At 42.3% G+C, this 24,876-nt stretch overlaps 1 protein-coding gene across 1 annotated transcript in view; it reads left to right on the forward strand.

The window, feature by feature from the left end:
• The first annotated feature begins 415 nt into the window (after positions 1-415).
• The window catches only part of LOC127624771 (heat shock 70 kDa protein 4-like), a 36,398-nt gene continuing 11,937 nt past the window's right edge, over positions 416-24,876 (forward strand). The window contains exons 1-8 of the mRNA XM_052099643.1: positions 416-705; positions 11,781-11,838; positions 11,943-12,083; positions 12,286-12,408; positions 14,523-14,622; positions 16,201-16,334; positions 16,623-16,867; positions 17,038-17,114. Of these exons, the coding sequence (XP_051955603.1) occupies positions 599-705; positions 11,781-11,838; positions 11,943-12,083; positions 12,286-12,408; positions 14,523-14,622; positions 16,201-16,334; positions 16,623-16,867; positions 17,038-17,114 (985 nt within the window). The 5' untranslated portion in view covers positions 416-598. The remainder of the gene's footprint in view (positions 706-11,780; positions 11,839-11,942; positions 12,084-12,285; positions 12,409-14,522; positions 14,623-16,200; positions 16,335-16,622; positions 16,868-17,037; positions 17,115-24,876) is intronic.

The following is a 24,876-nucleotide window of genomic DNA, read 5'->3' on the forward strand; positions in this document are numbered from 1 at the left end:
TTTGAAACTGCTTTATGATATTATTTTTTTTTTAAAGTAAACTTATGACTACGTTTACTCATGCGTTCATCTAATGCTTTCTTCATTTATAGGCTGGATCTTTGATTGGCATAAAAAAGAGAAATTTTTGAAAAGTCAAAAAATGCCATCAATGTTATTATATTATTATATTTATGATATGTTTACTGTTCTTGTTGTTCTGTACTTGTTGATACAATTTCATGTAAGACGTTTGGCATGAATAATAAAAAATAAATAATAATAATAATAATTGGCTGAATATCTCCTCGGTGAAACTTCATACAAGGAAAGATCCAGAGCCAAAAAAAAAAAAAAAAAGGAAAGATCCAGAGCCGTCTCGAACTGTCGAAGTCTCGCGATAAATCCGTGCGTCTTCACGTCAACTTCAGCTTACCCCATTCATGTATCAGTGAGCCGGTGTCTAACACTTCAGACAAGAGAGAACCATGAAATCGCGTTAAACCTTTGTAATAGTTATATGAATAAAAGAGCCTGACTACACCTCTCCGTAGCTACTGTATTATAAAAAGACACTCCGTGTTATTTCTCAGTGTTGTACTCGTGCTCTGCAGCGAAGATGTCAGTGGTGGGATTTGATGTGGGCTTCCAGAGCTGTTATGTTGCTGTCGCTCGAGCCGGTGGAATAGAGACCGTTGCAAACGAATATAGCGACCGGAGCACACCGTAAGTCACATTGTCTCATTTGGGTTAAGCTGATTAATAGTCATTTTACACTGTATTTTGACACTGCATGTGTTTCTGGACTGTATCAAAACTGCCCTGTCACAATGCATTCTCAGGAAACATATTTTTTATTTTTTCATTATGTTTAATGTTTATTAAGGTTATATCAAGTAAGGTGAGGCAAAACTTTAGATTGTATCCCTTTGTAAGACACTTCCTTTGGATCTAAATTATTTCCTTTTGTATTTTAATAATTAGTGTTTGTACAATATATTATTTTGAGGACCTCCTGCGAATCTTGTTTATGTTGGTTGTATTCTAATAATGAATGAGAGCGTGCTATGGACAGTTAGCTGAATGCTATTGCGTGGTTCGTTCTGCTGTGACGTCTCCCGGCAGCCCGCGAGAACATTCTAGCGCTTTGAGGGCCGCGCGAAACAGCATGATCAGGTGTTATTATAATGTACTAAACATGTCCGTTAGACGTTTAAAATGCGTTAAACGTGGAATGAAAAATGTTGACTGGTGTTAATAGTGGTTTAACTAAGGAAGTTAATTGAGGCAATGGGCTGACTGAAGTTAGACACAACTAAATATTCTAATGTAATAGGAAGCTGACACATTGTAATGCTTATTTTATAGAATAGGCTTAAATGTTCAGATAAGTTACTGTGAAGATTCAAAGAGTTTTATTTGTTTCCTTGTGTTTCCAAGCACTTTTCAGTTTATTTGTGTGATAATTAGTTGTTGACTTAAATGGGGTTTTCGATGACAGATGTATCATAAAACAATTTAAAGGGGTCTTGACATTACTTTTTAATTATTTTAATATGTTTCTTGAGGTTCACTTTTAATATTAGTACAGTTGTTGTTTTTTTCTCCACAAAGAACAGTCATATACTTATAAAACAATAATTTCCTACCCTGATTCTGGCCCTCTGTCAGAAACACTCAGTTTTGGTGCTGCTTCTCCTATAAGACTTGACAGTTAACACCCACTGTTGATTGGCTCTCTGCTCTTGACTTACAGGCTCTCTCTCATTGCCATCTTTCTTCTCACTAATCCTGGGTGGAGCTACTGAGGTGATAAAATAAAGTAGGTGCTAGGGCTGTCAAATTAAAATTAGAATATTCGTTGAGTTTAAGAAAGATACACACATTTGAATGCTAAAACTGCGCATTCAAATTTTGGATCTGTGCCCAGCACTGGCGATGACTTAAGACAGATCGCATTCTTGTGCTATAAAAGGTTAGATGAAGTGCAACAAAATTCTTCTGTTACAGTTTAACAGAAACCAGGTGTCTCGAGACACATTTTAAAGTTCTTTTCAACTTGACACGGCATCTAAAAAGCAGTGCTCCTACATGAGACGCTGAATAAACAAAAACAAAGCGAAACAATGGCGTTTGTCTAGCGTGTTAACGTAGAAAAACAAATGACAAAACTGGATGGTTGCAAAAGTGTCTTTGGCCATTGCTTCTTGCTCTCTTATCAGCATTTCTCAGATTAAGCAATGAGAGTTCAAGTTGGAAATGTCTCGAGATCCTCGTGTTCTGTTCCTTTCTGTTGTGTTCGTCTCTTTGAACAGACCCTGACCAAGGATCATGAGCTGCATTACCACAGAGTTCAGCCGAATACCACTGCTATCTGGAAATAATTCTACCCTACATACAGCTGTAATGAATGAAAAACACTGTGGTATATTGCTGTTATTATGAAGTTTGAGTCTGTGGTAGTTTACATACTGTGGCACCAGTGCAAGTGTAACACCATGTTAACACAGAACTGCCTATTGAAGTGTTTCCACACCTTTTTTTTAATTATTATTTGAGAATATGAATCGACTAAAACTTTATTTTATGCACTTTAGTTTAAAAGTTTAGGAATGTTCTTAGCAATAATATAACACAGTGCTGTATTCAATGCGCCCCCTTGTGGACTAAGGAAATTAAGTCAATTTTAGAAATTTTATACAAATTTATAAGGTAATCTTTAATTTTTAAGGTAAAAAATTGAACTTAGCTTCTCTGCCCAATCGACAGCCCTAGTAGGCATTGATGTGTTGTTGTAGAGGCGGTTAGATGCACATATTTAAAGTGTGACATCACAAAATGTGGAGAAAGAAGAGAATGAGTCATTTTGGCAGCTCAGTTTCAACAAATGCTCTTTTTGCAGTGGGGAGGAAGTTTGGAGTTCTGAAACTTACAGTATGTTTTTATAGCCTAATACACTCTTATATGACACAAGATCTAGGAATATGTAATCCCTCATCATGACCTTTTTTATGACAGAAACTGAGTTGTGCACTTGCTGAAATGAAAATTACACTTATTAACTAAAAATTCACAAAAAAATAAAACTGACATTATGATCCAATGACACTGCTGTCAGTAGAATTTGGAACTAGTAAGTAGACCAGGTTATCAGCTTGTGACGATAATCACAGAATAGCTAAATATCAGCTAATTAATCGGCCTGGTCAATATGTAAGGGTTAATGTACAGTCAGCCAGTTGTTATCACAAAATAAACCCAGACAGGGTGATCAGGATCCTGACGTGAAGCTGAGAGATCTGGTTCACTGTACATTATCCCACTTATTACAATACTACTTGCCAAATAAACAAATAAATGGAAATGAAACATTGATTTGCATTGAAATTATGTAAGAAAAAAATAAATAGCTGAAATCCACCTCTGAGGTTCGAGTTCTGTTCGAATTTTATAATTAATGACTGTCTGAGTGCTCATTATGCATCTTATCACAAGACTACTAGCCAAATAAATAAATAAATGCAGTTTTTTCCTGTATAATTTTTTTAGCAGCGGTGCTGTTGTGCTATCGTCCATGAGCCTGTAATGCTGGATCCGTATTTGCGCATATCAGTGGAGCTTTAAACAACCTTAGAATCATTACAGATGTGTTATTCATGTTCGCCTTGTCATGCGTGTATTTACTGGGGACTTGTACACTTCGAGGGCTCTGAGGATAAAATTCAAAACAACAATCTTACCTAAATCTCACAGGGGCTACCTTTCTCAATTCTTACCTCTTTTTTTTCTCGCAGATGTTATGATTTTTAAAGTGTGTAGCCAAATTATGGTCCTGTGCTTCAGTCACTTGCTTCCCAAGAAGATGGGGATGTAATCATGTGCTGAATTACATTTATGTTGTTGTTGTTGGCAGATACTGTACCTTTAACAAAGATTTTAACAGGTAGTTAAAGGGCAGTTCATAAATGAAATTCGTGAAATTAATTTCTCCGTTGTGGAACACAGAAGGAGTTTCGCAGAACATTAGTTTCAGTCACTATGCACTGTCACTACATAGTTTTCTCCATACAATTAAAGTGAATGGTGACAGAAACTAACATTCTCCTACTACTATCACAAATAATACAGTCAATATTCACCAGTTACATTAAAAATGGCCATTTAATGTTGACAAATATTTTACATACTTATTAAAATGAACTGACTCACATGGCAGAGAAAATAGCTGTACAGGTCAGATGGAGCTCTAGAGAGATTTACAGGTGTTTCATAATTTTTCTTCACCCAGAGTAGTTCTGGTAGAATTTTACACAAAGCAGTTTAACCTTTCTTGTCAAATGTACCGTTTTGTGACTTTGTGAGGGAGCGCTATGATGTAAAGGCCTTAAAACTAGATTGCTGCGACTTCCTGCGCTTGCAACATTGGCAGTTTTGCTTTCTTGATTATAAACAGGAGCGATAGATTTATCGCATCTCTCGCTTACAGAAACCAGTTGTTACGGCATTCCCATGTCGAATCTTAAAGGAGACCTATTATGCCCCTTTTTACAAGATGTAATATAAGTCTCAGGTGTCCCAGAATGTGTCTGTGAAGTTTCAGCTCAAAATACCCCACAGATCATTTATTATACCATGTTATGAATGCCTCTTTTTGGGTGGAATCAAAAAGGGATGCACCGAAATTTCAGCCACCGAAATTGTTTGACCGAAAGAGAAAAAAGGCCGAAAATATATGCCTCCCCGCCCCTCAGTGCTCAGGTTTCACTCTTGATCGATCTAGCCGTAATCACGGTGTTACCAAGGAAAGGCAGATGTCAGCGGTGTGGAAATATTGCAAAGCAGTACCGCCGCAACCTATACGCATACTGCGCAGTCTGCATAGGGCACCAACTCCCTAGGAGGGCACCAGAAAGTCCACCGGGTGGTGACACGAATGGCGAGTTGCCCACCTGTTTCTGCCCTCTACAATATTTGCAGAACATGACATTGTTTTCGAACTCTAGCCATGGGAACATTTTGAGTCAATTTGCATTGAATCTATATGTTCTCCCTCCACCGGCTACAGTGGACGTTGAAGTGACAGCTGGGGTCACGGTAGCTTCGCTAACGTTGTTCTCAGCATCCCTAACGTTAGCCGTCTCAGGTAAACCTTGTGAAGAGACTTCATTAGTTGAACCTTGCGAATCCCCCTCACCAAATCCCTCTTTCTCCTCGTCTCTTTTTCGCTTAAAATAAAATGCGATGTCGCCTATACCGATACTTTTTTCAATTGTTCACATTTCTCTCTATGACTGGACTGCGTCATCACAGAAAACTCTACTGTGGTTGGCACAAGCCGTTTGTGGAATGTGGGTCTTGTAATATTTAAACATCCATCCATCTTCAACCACTTATCCAAAGTCGGGTCACGGGGGCAGCTGCTCCAGCAGGGCGCCCCAAACTTCCCTATCCCGAGCCACATTAACCAGCTCTGACTGGGGGACCCCGAGGCGTTCCCAGGCCAGTGTGGAGATGTAATCTCTCCACCTAATCCTGGGTCTTCCCCGAGGCCTCCTCCCAGCTGGACGTGCCTGAAACACCTCCCTAGGGAGGCGGCCAGGGGGCATCCTTACCAGATGCCCAAACCACCTCAACTGACTCCGTTCGACGCAAAGGAGCAGCGGCTCTACTCCGAGCTCCTCACGGATGACTGAGCTCCGCACCCTATCTCTAAGGGAGAAGCCCGCCACCCTTCTGAGGAAGCCCATTTCGGCCGCTTGTACTCACAACCTAGTTCTTTCGGTCATGACCCAGCCTTCATGACCATAGGTAGGAACAAAAATTGACCGGTAGATCGAGAGCTTTGCCTTCCGGCTCAGCTCTCTTTTCGTGACAACGATGCGCTAGAGCGAGTGCAATACTGCCCCTGCTGCCCTCCGGCCAACCTCCCGCTCCATTGTCCCCTCACTCGTGAACAAGACCCAGAGGTACTTGAACTCCTTCACTTGGGGCAATACCTCCTTCCCTACCCTCCTCTCCAGCACCTTGGAGTAAACTTTAACTGGGAGGCTGAGAAGTGTGATACCCCTGTAGTTGGCACACACTCTCTGATCCCCTTTTTGAAGAGGGGAACCACCACCCCGTTCTGCCACTCCTTAGGCATTGTCCCAGATTTCCACACAATGTTGAAGAGGTGTGTCATCCATGACACCCCCTCCACATCCAAAGCTTTCAGCATTTCTGGTCGGATCTCAACAATCCCCGGGGCTTTGCCACTGCGGAGTTGTTTGACTACCTCAGTGACCTCCCCCAGGGAAATAGAATCTGATCCCCCATCAGCCTCCGGCTCTGCTTCTAGCATAGAGGGCGTGTTGGGATATAGGAGTTCTTCAAAGTGTTCCTTATACCGCCCAATAACCTCCTCGGTTGAGGTCAACAGCGTCCCATATTTGCTGTATACAGCTTGGATGGTTCCCCGTTTTCCCCCTCCTAAGGTGGCGGACGGTTTTCCAGAAGCACTTTGGTGCGGACCGAAAGTCCTTCACCATGGCTTCTCCGAACGTTTCCCACACCCACTGCTTTGCCTCCCTCACGGCCGAGGCCACAGCTCTTCAGGGCCCAACCTCCGCAGGGATGCCTGAAAAGCTCCGCCGGAGGTGTGAGTTGAAGATCTCGCAGACAGGGACCTCCTCCAAACGATTACAAAATCGATCATCGACCTTCGGCCTAGGGTGCACTGGTACCACGTACACTTATGAGAATCCTTATGTTCGAACATGGTGTTTGTTATAATCCATGACTAGCACAGAAGTCTAATAACAAACATCCACTTGACTTCAAATCGGGGAGGCCGTTCCTCCCAATCACGCCTTTCCAGGTGTCCCTGTCATTTCCCACGTGCTCGTTGAAGTCACCCAGCATCACTATGGAGTCCCCTACTGGGGCCCTATTCAGGACTCCATTCAGGGTCTCCAAGAAGGCTGAATACTCTGAACTGCTGTTCGGTGCATATGCACAGACAACAGTAAGAGTTTTCCCCCCCACAACCCGTAGGTGTAGGGAGGCGACCCTCTCGTCTACCGGGGTAAACTCCAACGTAGCGGCGCTCAGCCGGTGGCTCGTTAGTGTCCCCACACCCGCCCGTCGCCTCACACCCTGGGAAACTCCAGAGAAGTATAGAGTCCATCCCCTATCCAGGAGTACAGATCCAGAGGCAAAACTGTGCATCAAAGTAAGCCCCACCAGATCCAACTGGTAACGCTCCACCTCCCTCATCAGTTCTAGCTCCTTCCCCCCCAGTGAGGTGACATTCCACATCCCTAGAGCTAGCCTTTGCTGCCCGGGTCTTGTCTGTCGAGGCACACGGCCTTCACTGCCACCCATATGGCAGCGTTCCCGACTCCTTCGGTTTCTCCAATGGGTGGTGGGCTCAAGGGATGTAGAGGGGGGTTTCACATCGCTTCTTCGGGCTGTGCCCGGCCGGGCTCTGTGACAAGCCCGGCGATCAGGCGCTCGCCAACGAGCCCTCCATTGAGTCTTTTGTGAACCATTCTTAGTCTGGCTCCTCACTTGAGACTACTTTGCCTTGGGAGACCCTACCAGGAGCACCTGGCTCCAGACAACACAGCCCTCAGGATTATAAGGGCACACAAACCTCTCCACCACGATAAGGTGCTGGTTCCTGGAGAGGATTTTTAAACAATTATATTTAAAAGGGGAGGGCGGGGGTATGTTTGTAATCTTTAATCGCACACTGTGCTCGTAAATAATTTTTCCGGTTCACACATATCTATTTTTAGGGGCAAATGCATGTGAAATACTCGCACTGTAGAGCCTTGATAAACAGAATAGATGCCCTCTGCTTTCTGTGTTTTGCCTGTTTAACTACTATTAATTACTGTGTAACATACTTAAACTTTTTGTATTTGCAATTACTTGACTGCTGTTTTGCAAATCATTATAGTTTTCTAGAACGTTACATTATTTGGATAATTGGTAAAAATAAATTTTTAAATTTGATTGTTAAAGAACTGAATAAAGAATAATATATTTAATATGGTTTTAAAATATTTTCTGTCCGATTTTAGTGTATTACTTTCAATAAAAGTGTGATAATTGTATTGGTTTGTAGTTTTTCAATTCAGATTAATTAAATTCATGAAATTTATTAAAAAGTATAATATTAATACAATTATATAAAAAAACTATTTTAAAATAGGTAATAAAAAAAGAAGTAATTTTTGGTTTTCGGCCAAGTGCATCCTGAATTTTCAGTTCGATGCATCTCTAAAAAACATGCTGATTTCGTGTGTGTGTGTATGCAAATGAGCTGCTGCTCCCTGCCCCTTTTCCGGAAGAGGGCTGTGCCTTTACAGCTTGTGCTTCGGTTACTACAGGAACAACAAATCGGAACCAATATGACTGACAGCGTAAATACTGGAGTACAAGCAATATATATATGTATGTATATCTGGGTAACGGATAGCAGGGAAAGAACAATGCCATGGTTCGACGGCCGCCCAAGTGATAGTCTATTTAGGAATGCCGACGCAGATTTAATGATAATCTCGCAAACAGCTAAAGCAGACATGGGCAACATATGGCCCGTGGCTCATTTATCGTTAAATCTTTTTATTTTTCATTGGATATTTCAGTTAACTTGCATTGGGACCTAACGTGCCTCCACAAGCATTAAACACCCCTGGTTTAAGATTTATACTTGCGCAAATTGGAAATATTCTGCCTAATGTAATACTTATTTTGTGCAATCTGGCAACCATGCCGTCTCACTTTCCCCTTTGAACAAACTTAGCAATCTGTAGTGCTATATTCTGCTCAAGGAAAAGTGTTATACGGCTACTCTGTGTCCATTCTTGAGGCTGCTTGTGATGTTTGGTGCTACTAATTTTGCAGGTAAACCTTCCAGTGATTAAATTAAATATATAAGTAGATCTCGGCATCATTGACACATGGAGGGGTAATCATTGACATGCGAGCAAAAGCAAGCCAGAGATGAATATGTAAATGTATTTTTTATTTGTGCAAAGTAATATCGCCTGCTTTGCGACAAACATAGAAGTTCTATACATTTTTTATTTTATTATTATGATTAAAACTGAATAATAAATTAACAGGGAAGTAGAGATGGCAAAAAAATGTATAATCTCCGCCTTTATTAATTTTTTTTTAATGCTTGATAGAAAATATCTATCTTTGTAGAGCAGTACAATACTTTAGGCAATTGCAGAATAGTCTCACTAGTAGGGTTGCAATGGAGTTTCACGGTATAACACAATTAGTATTATCAGTGAAAACAGAAGGGTTATTTTATTTATCTATTTATTTTTGAGCAAACACTTTATTATAATTGAAACTTGAAACCATTTATTTTATTGAAATATGTGTCAAAAAAGTCTCCCTTTTGAAAATAAAATAAATAGAAAAAATAAGAAAGCTAACAGAATTATAATAAACAGAATTATAAACATGATAAAAAAATAGCATGTAACTATAACTTGTTATGTAATTAAAGCATGTTAGCATAGCATGTTAAATGAACTACTAAATGAAAAATAACATCAGCTGTGTGAGCTTTTGAAGTAATGTCCTATGATTATTAACAGTTAACACAGACTGCTCCTGTCTGTACCTTTAACTCAGTGCTTCTCAACTGGTTTTGCTTCAGGACAGATTTTACATTGGACGTCAAGTGGCGACCTGCCATAGATTAAACATAACCTGTATTTAATGTATCCTGGGTTGCATTTCCTTTTATGTTGTATAGTTTTGTTCATGGTTTTCCAGTACGAGGACATGCATCAAGTGACATTATTTTTGTTGTTGATGTCAACAACAAAATCTACAGGAAGTTGTCTCTCCCCTTTTAAAAATTGAAGAGCATATTTACTTATATGAGCCCATTATTCCATTTGTTACCTAATATTACATATGTATACACATATTACACAGAAGGAAAGGCTCCTCATTACCATGGTTAGTGTGCTAGTCTTAAATAATAGTAATAATAATAATAAATTAATGTATTTATGAAAAATAAATACTAGCTGAAACACATCTTGAAACTTTAACTAAAACTGCCACTGTTGATATAAAATGAGGTCTAATAGATTCTACCTTTAGATTATTTCATATGAAACTATAAGATTTTGTCAAAATATAACAGTTACTTTTACTCATGTAAAATCCTGATACAAATTTGTAAAGGTGATGTGTGTAATTATTAATATGTTTAACTATTTTGGTAAAGGGGCCCACATGTAGCTTTAAGTAGTGCATGGGGGGGGGGCACATTGTATTACTTTTGAGATACAATGTGGTTGCATTGATTTGTTTTTTTTTATCTTTTAAGCCAAGAAATAGTTGTGTACTCAATTTTCTGAAGTGTATCTGTGACTAGTGAGTAGGGTTGTTTCACGGTACCGGTTTCACGGTATACCACGGTTTGAAAATTGATGGTTATCATACCATGTACATTTGCTTATCTTCGGTATTGAGAAAAAAATAAAAAATGAAAATCTCATACCGTTGCATCCCTACTGACCAATCAGAATCGAGTATGTCAGAGAGCCGTGTAATAATATGGTCTATCACTATACTGCAGGTATAAAATTATAAGTGATGCACAGTATGACATTTTTGGACCGATAGTGATCTGAACAAAAACTATAAGCCAATACTGATTTTTTGCCATATACTTCTCACCTTATTTTGTCATTAGATCACTGTTTTGCTTAGGATTTATGTATACAAAAATGTACAAAGGGGTATCAAAACTTTATTGTTCTAAAAACAAATAATTCCCATTGAACATGGATTGGATCTGTTGAACTTATAACAGGCCAAAATGTTAAGAGAGCCACAATGAAAGGAAAATGCAAGATACAAATAAAAAATTATATAAAATGACATAATTGACGTGGGGGGGAAAAAAGGTTATTTTACACTTCTGTTTTTGTTGTTCTCAACAACAGAATTCTAATTTTATATGTGGTTACTTTTTGTTTCATTTATTTTGGTAGGTATTTCTTTAGAATACACAGAGAAGAATGATTATAAAATACAATAAATTTACACAATTATGAAAAACCAGCAGTTTATTTATTTCTCCGTTTTCATGCTTATGACCAATATGCTGATGGTTTTAATTTGATGGATTACTGACAGATAAATATTGGTGGCCGATACATCAGTGCATCCCTGTCAGACTCTCGTGGGTGACGCAGGGTCAAGGGAACTGAGCTTGGGGAATGTGGACCCAGTTGCAGAAATGAGAGCTCAGTCAGGGAATATACTCAATGTCTTTTAATTAGACCAGAAGGTAATTCCACAAAAATACAAAAAGTTAATCCAAACTGAAAAAACTCCAAAATGTCCCAAAAAGTCAATAGGGGAAAAAATATAACATAGTTACCAACAAAAGATCCCAAATGTTCCAAAGTCCATAAACCTAACCATACCTTTAAAAAATGTGGCTGCTTTTGAATTCTTGTGTCTCTGTTGCATACTAGGCTAAGGGTTGCTTTAGGTTATACATTTATGTTCACACATCATGCTTAAATATTTATATTTCAGTTAAGTAATAGCATGTTTTCCCAGTGTAACTGAAGACTTTAGGTAAGGATGCATGTTGTGACAATGAGAATTCAAAATACAGTTTCAAGAACAGTGCAGAATTAGTTGTTTTAAATTGAAAAGAATGAATTAATAAATGTAACATAAGGATAGCACAATAACTCAAACTTTGCAAAACAAGAAAGTTGTAACAAGTTTATGGCAGTGTGTAATGATGTGCACTTTTTCAGGTCATTTGTATCGTTTGGGCCACGTAATCGTTCTGTAGGAGCTGCTGCCAAAAACCAGGTAAATTTTATTTATTAAACTAGTGCTGATTCCGAAACACATTTTACATTGAATAGTGTTTGACAGAAGTTGTAATTTTTAACATTTCTGCTGTTCCAAACAAGGTGGTCACAAACTGCAAGAACACTGTGCAAGGTTTTAAGCGATTACATGGCAGGGCCTTCAGTGACCCGTATGTCCAGTCGGCAAAGTCCAGCCATGTCTATGATCTCGCCCCCATGCCAACGGGGACCACTGGCATTAAGGTAAACATACAGTATTATACAACTGTGATTGATGAGACTTTAAAAAACAGTTTTGTCATGAGTCAGTGTTAAAAAGTTTTGTTCATAACGAAATGAATGGCACTTCTAAAAATAATTATCTAAAAGTTGTAAGATATACTGCTGTTTCCATTTGACTCTTCAGATTGTATGTCACAGTGCCATGTGCCGTCCTTTCCCACAGGTCATGTATATGGAGGAAGAGAAGGTGTTCAGCATCGAACAGGTCACTGCCATGCTGCTGACCAAGCTGAAAGAGACCGCTGAAGCAGCACTCAAGAAACCTGTGGCAGACTGTGTCATATCTGTATGCCTTTTTCTACTAAATTGCAATAATTTGTAGTTCACATACTATAATTTTTTAATAACATACTCACTCATTTAATAACATACTCACTGGCTCAAGCGTTCACACTGTAATGGCGCAGTAGAAATCAGCTCAATAGAGGGCAACGGTCTGTTTCTTGAAGTAAAAATCTAATTAATTTGCTCCACTATAAATTGATTATAAACTATATCTTATAAAGCTTTATAGACAGGCCTACCGTGAGCTTCGAGATTAAGTAAGGGATAATGTACATTCAGACGGTTGTTATCGCAAAATAAATCCCGACATCAACCAGCTGACTGGATGTTATCCCACTTATTGCATGGCTACGAACCAAATAAATAAATGAACATAAAATATTGATTTGCGTTGAAACTATGTGAGAAGAAGAAAAAACCGCAGAACAGCTAAAATCTACCTCTGGTTTACGTTGGATTTCTGTTGGTGTTTACAGTATATTGTAATTAATGACTGTCTGACTGCTCATTATGCGTCTTATCAAAATCAAATCACTTTATTGTCACACGACCATATACACAAGTGGAACATTAGGTGAAAGTCTTGTGTGCAGTTCCGAGCAACATAGCAGTCATAACAGTGACGAGACATATACCAATTTACAATAAACAACATATTTACACAACAACAATTTACATATCAAATGTACACATACTTACACAACACAATAATTATATACAATGTACTGTAAACAATACACACAATATAGAATACAAATACAATAAGAAAAATAATAAAACATTTATAAAAAATGTATATACATTGTATTGTGAAGAGAATATAATTATGACAGACCAGTGTGAGATAATAAGATTAATAAAGTGCAGTGCTGATGTATATTGATCGTGAGAGATCAAGTGTTCAAAAGTCTGATTGCTTGGGGGAAGAAGCTGTCATGTTGTCGACTGGTGCTGGCCTGATGCTGCGATACCGCCTGCCTGATGGTAGCAGTGAGAGCAGCCCGGGTGGCTGGAGTCTCTGATGAGTCTCTTATCATAAGAATACTTGCCAAATAAATAAATAAGTGCACATGAAACATTGATTTGAGATTAAATTATTTTATTAGCTTACTTGTTGAGATCGCACAGTGATCCGAGATGCAGGAACGATGGCTCACAATACCCAGATGACGGTCTGATACGTGGATGAGCGGTTGTTACTGAGAAATATCAGACCGTTAGATTGCGATATTGACCAATCAGAATCGAGTATGTCAGAGAGCCGTGTAATAATAGAACGTATATGCTTCTTTCGAAGCTATTGATCTGCATTATTTCAACTTCAAAATCTTGTGTAATAACGGAATTCCTAGTGAAGAACTACTCAACCCAAAATCCTGAACAGAGATCCACCAGAACAGAGAATTGCGATCAACAGTGCACCAAACAAACCTAGAAGAGACCACACACTTTCACTGCACTGTGAATGACACAATAAAGTTGGTCTCCCTACACTCTATTAGAATATAATGCAATATCATTTAAATATATTCTTTATTTTCCTATAACAACTTTAGCAATGCTTCATGGCATTGTAATTCTTAACCTCATTACTGGTTTGTTTGGTTCATGGCTTAGAACACTTTTATGAAATACTTCATGAAATATCTGTGGGAAAAATATTTCCAGAACCAAGACTGCTGAAATAGTGGAGTGGCACTGTTGCGCTCTATATCGCCCAAATGCCAGAATCTGAATTGAAAACTGAAATTTGTAATGATGTGATTCATTCATCAAGTACTGCATCCATCAGAAAATCCATCGCCATTTGCAGATATCGAAAGGCTTCAGAATAACGCCATTGTGTTCATTTCGGTGATTGTCTGCCAGATGGCATTTTTTGCTTCTGCAAAAATATTTTTTGTTTTACTTTGACACTCTCATAAAGAATGAATTTAAAACACCTGCTCATCTCTGCACCAGTGACAACATACTTGTTCAATTTATTCTAACATCGCTCACATTATTTCCATAATATTGCTTAACCAATTTGTTTAGCTATTGTAATCATTATGTAACAAATGTGAACAGTCTGACTGGTTCAAGCAGTTTTGATTGTCTCATGTAACTGTGTAGGTGCCCAGCTTCTATACTGATGCAGAGCGAAGATCAGTCATGGATGCTGCTCAGATCGCAGGCCTAAACTGTCTAAGACTCATGAATGACACTACAGCAGGTAAGTCCCTTATTATACATGCTAAATGATTATTCTATACCTTAAGTATTTTCTTTTTTCCGTTTAACACAAAATAAATTAAGCAGAATATCTAAGAAGGATCTCTCTGCGTCCTGCAAGACAACTACATGCATGCCCACTACAATATATGCCCCTCTTCAAATAACCAGTGAAATGCTGAAGTCTTGCATCAGTTGGATGTCACATTCATACACTGTTTATTGTGTTTATTTGGAGTCCTGCAGCAACCCTACACCCATCCCTAAACCTAACCATAAAGATAAAAAAATTTAAAGTTTGTAAAATTATTAAATACCGTAACTAATAAGTTCTACTGGATAGAGTCATACTGCCATATCACTCACTATGTGGCGACAGGGAGGAGAAATATGATAAAAATTAAGTGGAGAAGAAGCTAGTGGTATGCTAATCAAATAGGCTAACCAGTTAGCTTCTGACCTAACTGGAGAAAACAGAACAGAAATTTTTTTTATTTCAACAATTATATTTTTGGTTAAATAATGTGACGTGATATATAATTAAACAATTATTCTTTGACTCCAGCCAGGTCTCCTAAGCAACCTGATTTGCCTGGTTGCTAGGAAGGGTTGAGTCACGTTGGTTCAACCTTACATTTTTCTTTAACATATAGCGATTTTAATGGTTCTTTAATTGGAAATTTAACCCCAAATTAAAAATGTTCTCATCATTTAATAACTCTCATGCCATCTCAGATGCGTATGTATATAAAAATTGTTTTTTTGCATATAATACAAATTTTTATTTTGTCCTCACATTGCAAGTGAATGGTGACCAGAACTTAGAGGGTCCAAAAAGGCTGCAAACCCATTAACCCATCAAGCTCCAGTGGTTAAATCCATGTCTTCTGAAGTGATCTGATGGGTGTGGTAGAAATACATAAGTATGTTAGTCCTTTTTATGATTAATCTCCACTTTCACTGACACATTCTGCCACCTACAAGTTGGGGCTGGTCAAAGGTGGAGATTTATTGTAAAAAACGGACTTAAATAGTGATGTTTCTCACCCAAACCTATCAAATCACTTCAGAATATATTGATTAAACCACTGGAGTCATATGGATTACTTTTATGTTTCCTTTATAAGCTTTTTGGGGCTTCTGAGTTCTTGTCACCATTCACTTGCATTGTGAGGACCAACAGAGCTGAGATATTCTTCAAAAGGGTGAGTGAAGTGTGAACCATCCCTTTAAACTTATAGAATTGCTTTATGGTCCAATGGGGGCATTATTTGGAGTGGGTGTGTAGTGTAGTGGTTGTGTCTTTTTATCAGATAAACTTGGAATATCCTGCTGTTTTCTAGCTGCCCCATAGAGGACCAGAAGGGAATTTATTTTTCAAATATTTTTTCATTGTGTTACCTCACAATGCATTTAGCATTTCCTTGTAATAATTTGGGGTTCCCAAAAATCATGATTATGATTTTTGTTTACACAGTTTTGATTTTTGTTTATTATTTCTATGGATTTACTGCAAATGTCTCTTTAAGACTGGTAATTCCAAAGCATTGTGGTTTAATGTGTTCCATTTTTATTGTAGTTGCGCTTGCATATGGGATCTACAAGCAGGATCTGCCTGCCACTGAAGAAAAGCCCAGGATTGTGGTTTTTGTTGATGTTGGCCATGCAAGTTACCAGGTCTCTGCATGTGCCTTTAACAAGGGGAAGTTAAAGGTATGGCTTTTTGTCTATGTAATTTATAAAACATATTATGTGTTAATTCTTCTAATCCTATTAATTATTATTGTATTATAAAACCCATTTTATTATAATGGCTTTATAATTATTATTATTATTATTTTACAGATTTATTATTGTTGAATGGTGTCTGGTGGACCCTAAACTAGCATATTTACACAGGATTTTCTAAAAAATATTTAGCTTTTATATTTAGTTCTTAATTATTTATTGTGTACCCATAATTTGGACCATAAATCCTAAATCCATTATTGACTTATGCAGGTTCTGGGTTCTGCATTTGACCATGAGCTGGGCGGTAAAGACTTTGACGAGGTGCTGGTCAATTACTTCTGTGAGGAATTCGGCCAGAAGTACAAGCTGGACGTGCGCTCGAAGCCCCGTGCTCTGGTGCGTCTCTACCAGGAGTGCGAAAAGCTGAAAAAACTCATGAGTGCCAACTCCTCTGACCTGCCACTCAACATTGAATGCTTCATGAATGACATCGATGTCACCGGGACACTCAACAGGTTAGTAACAACAGGCAACTGTACTAACAGTGTGCCAACAGCTAATTCCGGCACTAGGCATCAACGGGGTAAATTAGACACTCAGCAGTGAAGGGGAGATGTTTTGCATCATGATGTAAGCGGATCATTCGTAAAAATCTAATAATATCGCAAGGACTCTCTTGTTCCAGATCCAAGTTTGAGGAGTTCAGTGCGGGGCTGCTGGGCAAGGTGGAGGGTCCCCTGCGCAGCGTCATGGAACAGACCAGTGAGTACACACTCAATGTGTTCACCAGTGTTTCCTGGAGAATTTAGTTTTTGCAGTTGGGGGGCCCATGCCCCCATAATCAGTCCTAAACTAAAAATTACTGTTTTTATATAAACAATATTTTTTATTACAACAAAACTCTTTTGAGAGTGTGTATCTTTAACTACCCATATTAATGAACATCTTGTCTGTGAGTCAGATGTTATTTCAGTAACCTCTCTGACAGATTTAGTGAGTAATAGACAGATTGAAACTGATAAGCCATTAGTTAAATCTTTTTGACCAATAAATTAAAGGTGAAGTGTGTAATTGCTGTTCCACAAGTGTCGCCAAACAGAATTGTGAAAATAATGACTGTTTTCAAACCAGGGTTTCCGCAGGGCATTAAAAAGCATTAAAAGTCATTAAATGGATTTTGCGAAAATTAAGGCCTGTTATTCCTACAGGCATTAAAAATGTTAGATCATTTTGAAAACATAATATTACCAATTCATTTTGAATATAGCCTTCACAATTAATAACTTTGATTTGCTGTCGCAAAATATGTACATTGGTGTGATAAACACGCGGATCCAGTTTGGTAATTGCCTCCGGCCGGTGCAAAATGTACGTAACGCCGGATGTTTGGACAGTGGCGGGCTGGGACCTGGAAGAGTTAGAACAGAGAATGTAAATTTAGTAAAGTTGCAAAGAAATGGGTAAGTGCAAATTCCAGCAAAAGTGGCTAGAAGACAAAGAATTTAGGACATGGTTGTCAACATAGAGCCGTTAAATCTCATTGCCGTGACCGACAAAGTAATGTCTTCAGCAACTACTACTACCACCACAACTGCTGCTGTAGTGACCACCGCTTCCTGCTGAGCCACTACCGAAGGAAAATCAATCAAACTTTGACCAGCGTTTGGTTCGAATGGGACGCTGCAGGCAGAGGTGCAGGCAGACGTTTCAGACACCAGAGCGTGCAGTAACACTCATACGTGTATGTGGACTTGCCCCATACTTCAAAAATAAACTGATTTCTGCGATTAACAATGCAGGACAATTGTGAACTACTGACTTCTGTAGCTTCAGCAAGGACCAGATACAGGATCTACATTGATGAAGAGGGGAGGAAGAGAGAGGGTGCCATGCGTGGACTTAAGAGGAAAGCTTTGAAAGATGAGCTGGAAGAACTGAAAAAGAAAAGGGAGGTGTTGATGGAGATGTGCGCCAGCCTTCAGAATGATGTCAATCAACTAGCTGAGCTGGCCAAAAACAAATCTAACACACTCATGGCTCAAATTATTACAAAATCTAATACTATGAGGAGATACAAGGACAAATACAATTAATTGAAAATTTTTGAGTCAGAGTTGGAACTAAAAGTGAGCGAACTAAGGCACATGGATTAATTCTCTTATTTACACAAAGTTAAAACGGTGTAATTTCTATTGCACTTGAATTTTGCATACATTAAGTTCCAGCCAGAGTTTTCCTTCACTGTCCAGACTGATAGAATTTGGGGTTATAGTTGAATGAGGTCACGTGTATTCAATGGCGGTACAATTTACACAAACAGAAACATAATGGCTTTTTTCCAGTCATGGTCTGATTTTTCAGGATGCCTATAGCATTCAATACCTAGTTGATTGGTACTATGTTAAATTAAATTTGACATATCTGCAAATAAATTTTTATATTTTTAGCTGTCTTATTTCTAATTCAGTTCAGAGTGATGCAGTTTATTTAAATTATGTAGATTGTCTCAAATATCCAAGATTATCACGAATATATATATATACACACACACACACACACATATATATATATATATACGTGTGTGTGTGTATATATATGTGTGTGTGTGTGTGTATGTATGTGTGTGTGTGTGTGTGTGTGTGTGTATATATATATATATATATAATATACACACACGTGGTTAGTCATGGGTAATGTATGGCATTAAAAAAGGCATTAAAAAGCATTCAATTAGATTTGATGATACCTGCAGAAACCCTGCAAACAGGTTTCCTAATCACTCCTTCCTTCTATACCATACTGACTGATTTTTAATTCACTTAATTTGGCTAATAAGTGTAATTTGTTCAAGAATCAACTTTGGTTGTGGTGTATGTTTTTTGCTGTAGATTTTAAAGAACTGGCTCATAAGAATCATTAGTTCAGAATCGGACCACTAGTCGCACTGTATGTTTTTTCAAACGAACCGGTTCATGAGAATCATTATTTCAGAATCGGACTACACCGGTCACGCTGTACGTATTGTGCTGTATTTTCAATAGAAGGGCAGTGGTGCTGCTGAATCACACTGCAGGAAAGTGTTTCAGTATGTTGTTTTGTCTGCATTTGTCACAAGGCAGGTGAAGAATGAAGATCTAAATGCAGTTTTATTTACAAAAGAATAAACAAACTAACGCATGGAACCAAGCACAGAGCATCCAACAATACATGCAAAGACTGACAAACTAACCAGGGCTTAAATACACAAGGGAAAACAAGAAACACCTGTGGAAACAATCAGGGAATTAGGAACACAATCAAGGGAAAACCAATCATAAAATGAAACTACAAAAGGACTACAAAAATTAACAGGAAACCAGGAACTAAACGTCTAGGTTACGTATGTAACCTCCATTCCCAATGGAGGGAACGAGACGTTGTGTCAGAGAAGCGACACTAGGGGTCTCTCTTGAGCGCCGATATTCACCTCTGAACTACTGAAAAAAGGCCAATGAGAGTTGGCAACCACTATTTGCATTTACACCCTGGGTGTGATAAGCCAGGGAAATGGCGTCGACAACCCAGTGGGCGAGTCTCTGCTTGGAGACAGCGTTCCCTTTCTGCTGTCCCCCAAAGCAGACGAAGAGCTACTCAGAGCGTCTGGTGCTCTGTGTGCGGTCCAGATAAATACGCAAAGCGCGTACTGGACACAGAAGTAAAAGGGCTGGGTCTGCCTCCTCCCGGGGCAGCGCTTGCAGGTTCACCACCTGATCCCTGAAGGGTGTGGTAGGAACCTTGGGCACGTAGCCCGGTCGCGGTCTTAGGATCACGAAAGTGTCTGCCGGGCCGAACTCCAGGCAAGCGTCGCTAACAGAGAACGCATGCAGGTCCCCGACCCACTTGATGGAAGAGAGCGCGATCAGCAGGGCGGTCTTGAGAGAGAGGGCCCTGAGTCCAACTGAGTCAAGCGGCTTGAAGGGGGGTCTCTGGAGTCCCGTAAGGACGACCGAGAGATCCCAGGAGGGGAACAGGTTAGGCCGGGAGGGAGTTATCCTCCAGGCACCTTTTAGAAACCTGACGATTAAGTCGTGCTTACCAAGAGACTTGCCGTCTACCGTGTCGTGGTGGGCCGCGATAGCGGCGACATACACCTTGAGGGTGGAGGGGGACAGCCTCCTCTCCAGCCTCTCCTGAAGAAACACGAGCACTGACCTAACTGCGCACTTCTGCGGGTCTTCGGCTCGGGAAGAACACCAGTCTGCGAACAGACGCCACTTTAGAGCGTAAAGATGCCTGGTAGAGGGGGCTCTGGCTTGATTGATTGTATCTATGACGGTCGATGGTAGGCCGGCTAGATCTTCCGCATCCCATCCAAGGGCCAGACGTGGAGGTTCCAGAGGTCTGGGTGCGGGTGCCAGAGCATGCCCCGTCCCTGACAAAGAAGGCCCTTCCTCAGGGGAATTCGCCAGGGAGGGGCTGTCGTGAGGAGCGTGAGGTCTGAAAACCAAGTCCGGGTGGGCCAGTAAGGGGCTACCAGAATGACTTGCTCCTCGTCCTCCCTGACCTTGCATAGCACCTGTGCAAGAAGGCTTACTGGGGGAAATGCGTACTTGCGCAGCCCCGCAGGCCAGCTGTGTGCTAACGCGTCTGCCCCGAGGGGAGCCTCTGTCCGGGCATACCAGAGTGGGCAGTGGGAGGTTTCTTGGGAGGCAAACAGGTCTACCTGAGCCTTGCCGAACCGGTCCAAAATCAGCTGTACCGACTGGGGGTGGAACATCCACTCTCCGCTGGGCAAGCTTTGTCTTGACAGCGCGTCCGCTATCACATTGAGGTTGCCGGGGATGTGAGTGGCGCGCAGTGACTTGAGTCGCTGCTGACTCCAAAGGAGGAGACGACGGGCGAGCTGTGACATGTGGAGGTAGCGTACTCCGCCTTGGCGGTTTATGTAGGCTACGACTCGTGCTGTCTGTCCTGACTAGGACGTGTTTGTTCCGAATTAACGGGAGAAACTTCTGCAGGGCCAGAAAAACAGTCAGCAGCTCTAGGCAGTTGATGTGCCAGCGCAGCGGGCCTCGGTTCCACCGGCCTGCGGCTGCGCGCCCGTTGCACACGGCGCCCCAACCCAATTTGGAGGCGTCGGTTGTGACCAGAACGTGTCGGGACACCTGCTGCAAGGGTACTCCTGCCCTTAGAAAGCAGAGGTCTGTCCAGGGTTTGAAGGTTTGGCGGCAGGCAGAAGGGGACAACAATTTTACGTTGTGCGTGCCGCGGCGCCTTGCTCGTCTCGGGACTCGAGTCCGGAGCCAGTGCTGAAGTGGTCTCATATGCATCATCCCCAGCGGTGCGGCCACCGCGGAGGATGCCATATGCCCCAGGAGCTGTTGGAAACGTTTTAGCGGGACCACGGCGCCTGGCTTGAAGGAAGCAAGGCATTTCAGCACTGACTGAGCACGCTCGTTGGAGAGACGTGCTGTCATTGAGACTGAGTCTAACTCCAGACTGAGAAAAGAGATGCTCTGGACCGGGGAGACCTTGCTCTTTTCCTAGTTGACCTGAAGCCCCAAACGGCTATTGTGTCTGAGCACCTGGTCTCTGTGTGCGCATAGTAACTCTCCGGAGTGGGCCAGTATGAGCCAGTCGTCGAGGTAATTGAGTATGCGTATGCCTGCTTCTCGGAGCGGGGCAAGAGCTGCCTCTGCGACTTTCGTGAAGACGCAAGGGGACAGAGACAGGCCGAAGGGGAGGACTTTGTACTGATACACCTGGCCGTCGAACGCGAACCGTAGGAAGGGTCGATGTCGAGGGCGAATTGAGACGTGGAAGTACGCGTCCTTCAGGTCTACCGCTGCGAACCAATCTAGATGCCGGACGCCAGATAGAATTTGTTTCTGGGTGAGCATTTTGAACGGGAGTTTGGACAAGGTCCGATTGAAAACTCGCAGGTCCAAGATCGGTCGTAAGGGCGATCGGCTTCGCAGCGGTGCGGAACAGGTAACGCGGCGTCGGGAGGCAACGTGGTGTCCCGAGGCTCTGGTGCTGAGAATAAACTCAAAGCACTTACCTTGCGCCGCGCATCCGGCAGGGGGCGGGTTCATGACTGAGGAGGAGGTCTGATGCTGGCGTCCTCTGGACTCGTCTGAACCGGCCGGCCGGGGAACAGTCGTGGGGCTGAAGGCGGGGACACCGCGTCCATGGAGCCGGGACTGTTGAGGCCTGAAAGCAGAGTGCCGTGAGAACGGCATTTGCGGGCCATGTGCCCCAGAGACAAGGAAATAGCTCTTTTATTGAGAAGGAAATAGCTCTTTTATTGAGACTCCGGGGGACGGAGCGGTCTTACCACCTCCGGAGCTAACGTCTTGGGCTGTGGGTGCGTTGTCTCAGGAGCGCCTGGGAGCCTTCCGGGTCCTCGAGGGGGTCCGTGAGACAGGGGGCGTGCGCTTCCCGCGGTTTGCTTGCGGCGAGGGGTGATGTGAGAGATGGCCTCCGTCTGCTTCTTTACTGTGGAGAACTGCTGGGCAAAGTCCTCGACGGTGTTGCCGAAGAGGCCGAACTGGGATACAGGGGCGTTGAGGAAGCGAGTCTTGTCGGCTTCACGCATCTCAACCATGTTCAGCCACAGTTGACATTCCTGGACCACTAGCGTGGCCATCGCCTGCCCGAGCGCTTGCGCTGTGACCTTCGTCGCTCTCAGGGCGAGGTTGGTCGCTGAGCGCATTTCCTGCAGCGTGTCGGGATCAGGGCCACCCCCGTGCATGTTGCGTATTGCCTTGGCTTGGTGGACCTGCAGGAGTCCGGTGCGGCGCGTCCGGTGGCGCTGTAGACCTTCGCTGTCAGCGAGGAGGTTGCTCTACAGGTCCGGGAAGGGAGTACGGGGCGACCTTGCCAGGTGGTAGGGGTTCCGGGGCATAGATGGATCGCAACCGCCCTATCCACCTGGGGAATCGCCTCGTACCCATGGCACGCTCCGCCGTCGAGGGTGGCGAGGGCAGATGAGCCTGTGGCGGTGTGACGAGTGGAGAGGGGTGCTCTCCACAAAGACGTCAGCACCTCATGCACTTCAGGGAAAAATGGAACCGGGGGGCGAGGCTGTGAGCGGCGCCCAGACCCCAGTAACCAGTCGTCCAGCCGTGATGGTTGTGGGGAGGATGGAGGGTTCCAATCCAAGCCCACGCTGTTGGCTGCCTGGGAAAGCATGTCGGTCATATGTGCGTCGGCCTCAGCCTGGGCGTGCAGGCCGAAAGCGGCAGCCCAGGGGAGTCCTCAGCATCAGATACCACGCCCTCCGATGCCGCGGCGAGCTCATCTGCTTCCATCGCAAGAGGGTCGGCAGACTGGCTGTGAGGCGAGTCGCCGCCGCCTCGAGCACGGACGGGAATCAACGAGCGTGCTAGGGTGTGGGTGGTCCGAGGGGGCGTACCCGGCGGAGCTGCACCCGCTGCCTTCCCCAAATCGCCTCCATCGCCAGCCGCATCGTCCTCAATCCCGTGGGAAGAAGGAGCAACACGGGGGGGGGGGGGCGGCTGGAGTGGCTTGCTCACGGTTGTAAGAAACAACACAGGGGCGGAAAGGCATCTTTATAAAGACGCGTCCTTAAAAGGACGTTCAATGCCGCTGTGTTTTGCTCTTTTAGAGGAAATTACACTTTTAAATAAAATCACTCTTTTATGAAAAAAACTTGTGAGAGTTCTTTAATCTGCGCTGTCGAAGCGCCCAGGGGCAGGAAGTGCACAGCCGTGCAACAGGAGAAAGCCGCTGTTGTGCGCCGTAGAATCCAACAGCATGCAGCAGAGGGATAGCAGGAACTCGGTGTGTACACGCAGCAGTTGCAGACACGACCATCGGCTCCGAAGAAATTTTCTGAATGAACTCCCGTATTTGCGCCGCTTAAATACCCGTATGTCCGGGGGCGGGACATGCAAATACTGGTTGCCAACTCTCATTGGCTTTTTTTCATAGTTCAGAGGTGAATATCGGCGCTCAAGAGAGACCCCTAGTGTCGCTTCTCTGACACAACGTGGAGAGAGCGACAGAAGGGGAACAAGAATTACAACATAAAAGACCAAAAACAACAGGGAATATGACAGCATTGGTAGAAAAATGCACATTCAGGAACCATAAATGGAACCAAAAGTCATAAAAATTCTTGCAGTTCTGCTGTTTTTAAATAAAATGAAATAGTTTCTGAATAAAACTGGTTCTCGGTTCCAAACCTGACATTTCAGAGATATCAACCAATTAATGGTTTACTTGTTGTTGAAAAGTCTGTATATTAAACTGGGATTAAACAGGCTTTTGGGTTTAAACAGATGTTGGGTTATCCTCCTTGTGGTCGCTATATTTTCACCTGGTGGGGCGCGTGGTTAGTTGTGCTTGGATGCTGCAGAGAATAGCGTGAAGCCTCCACACGCACTAGGTCAGCGTGAACACACTCAAGCCATGTGATAAGATGCCATTGACGGTCTCAGATGCGGAGGCAACTGAGATTCGTCCTCCAACACCTGGATTGAGGCAAGTCACTACGCCACCACGTGGACTGGGAATTGGG

Source organism: Xyrauchen texanus, chromosome 31 (assembly GCF_025860055.1).
Source record: "Xyrauchen texanus isolate HMW12.3.18 chromosome 31, RBS_HiC_50CHRs, whole genome shotgun sequence".
Lineage (NCBI taxonomy): Eukaryota > Metazoa > Chordata > Actinopteri > Cypriniformes > Catostomidae > Xyrauchen > Xyrauchen texanus.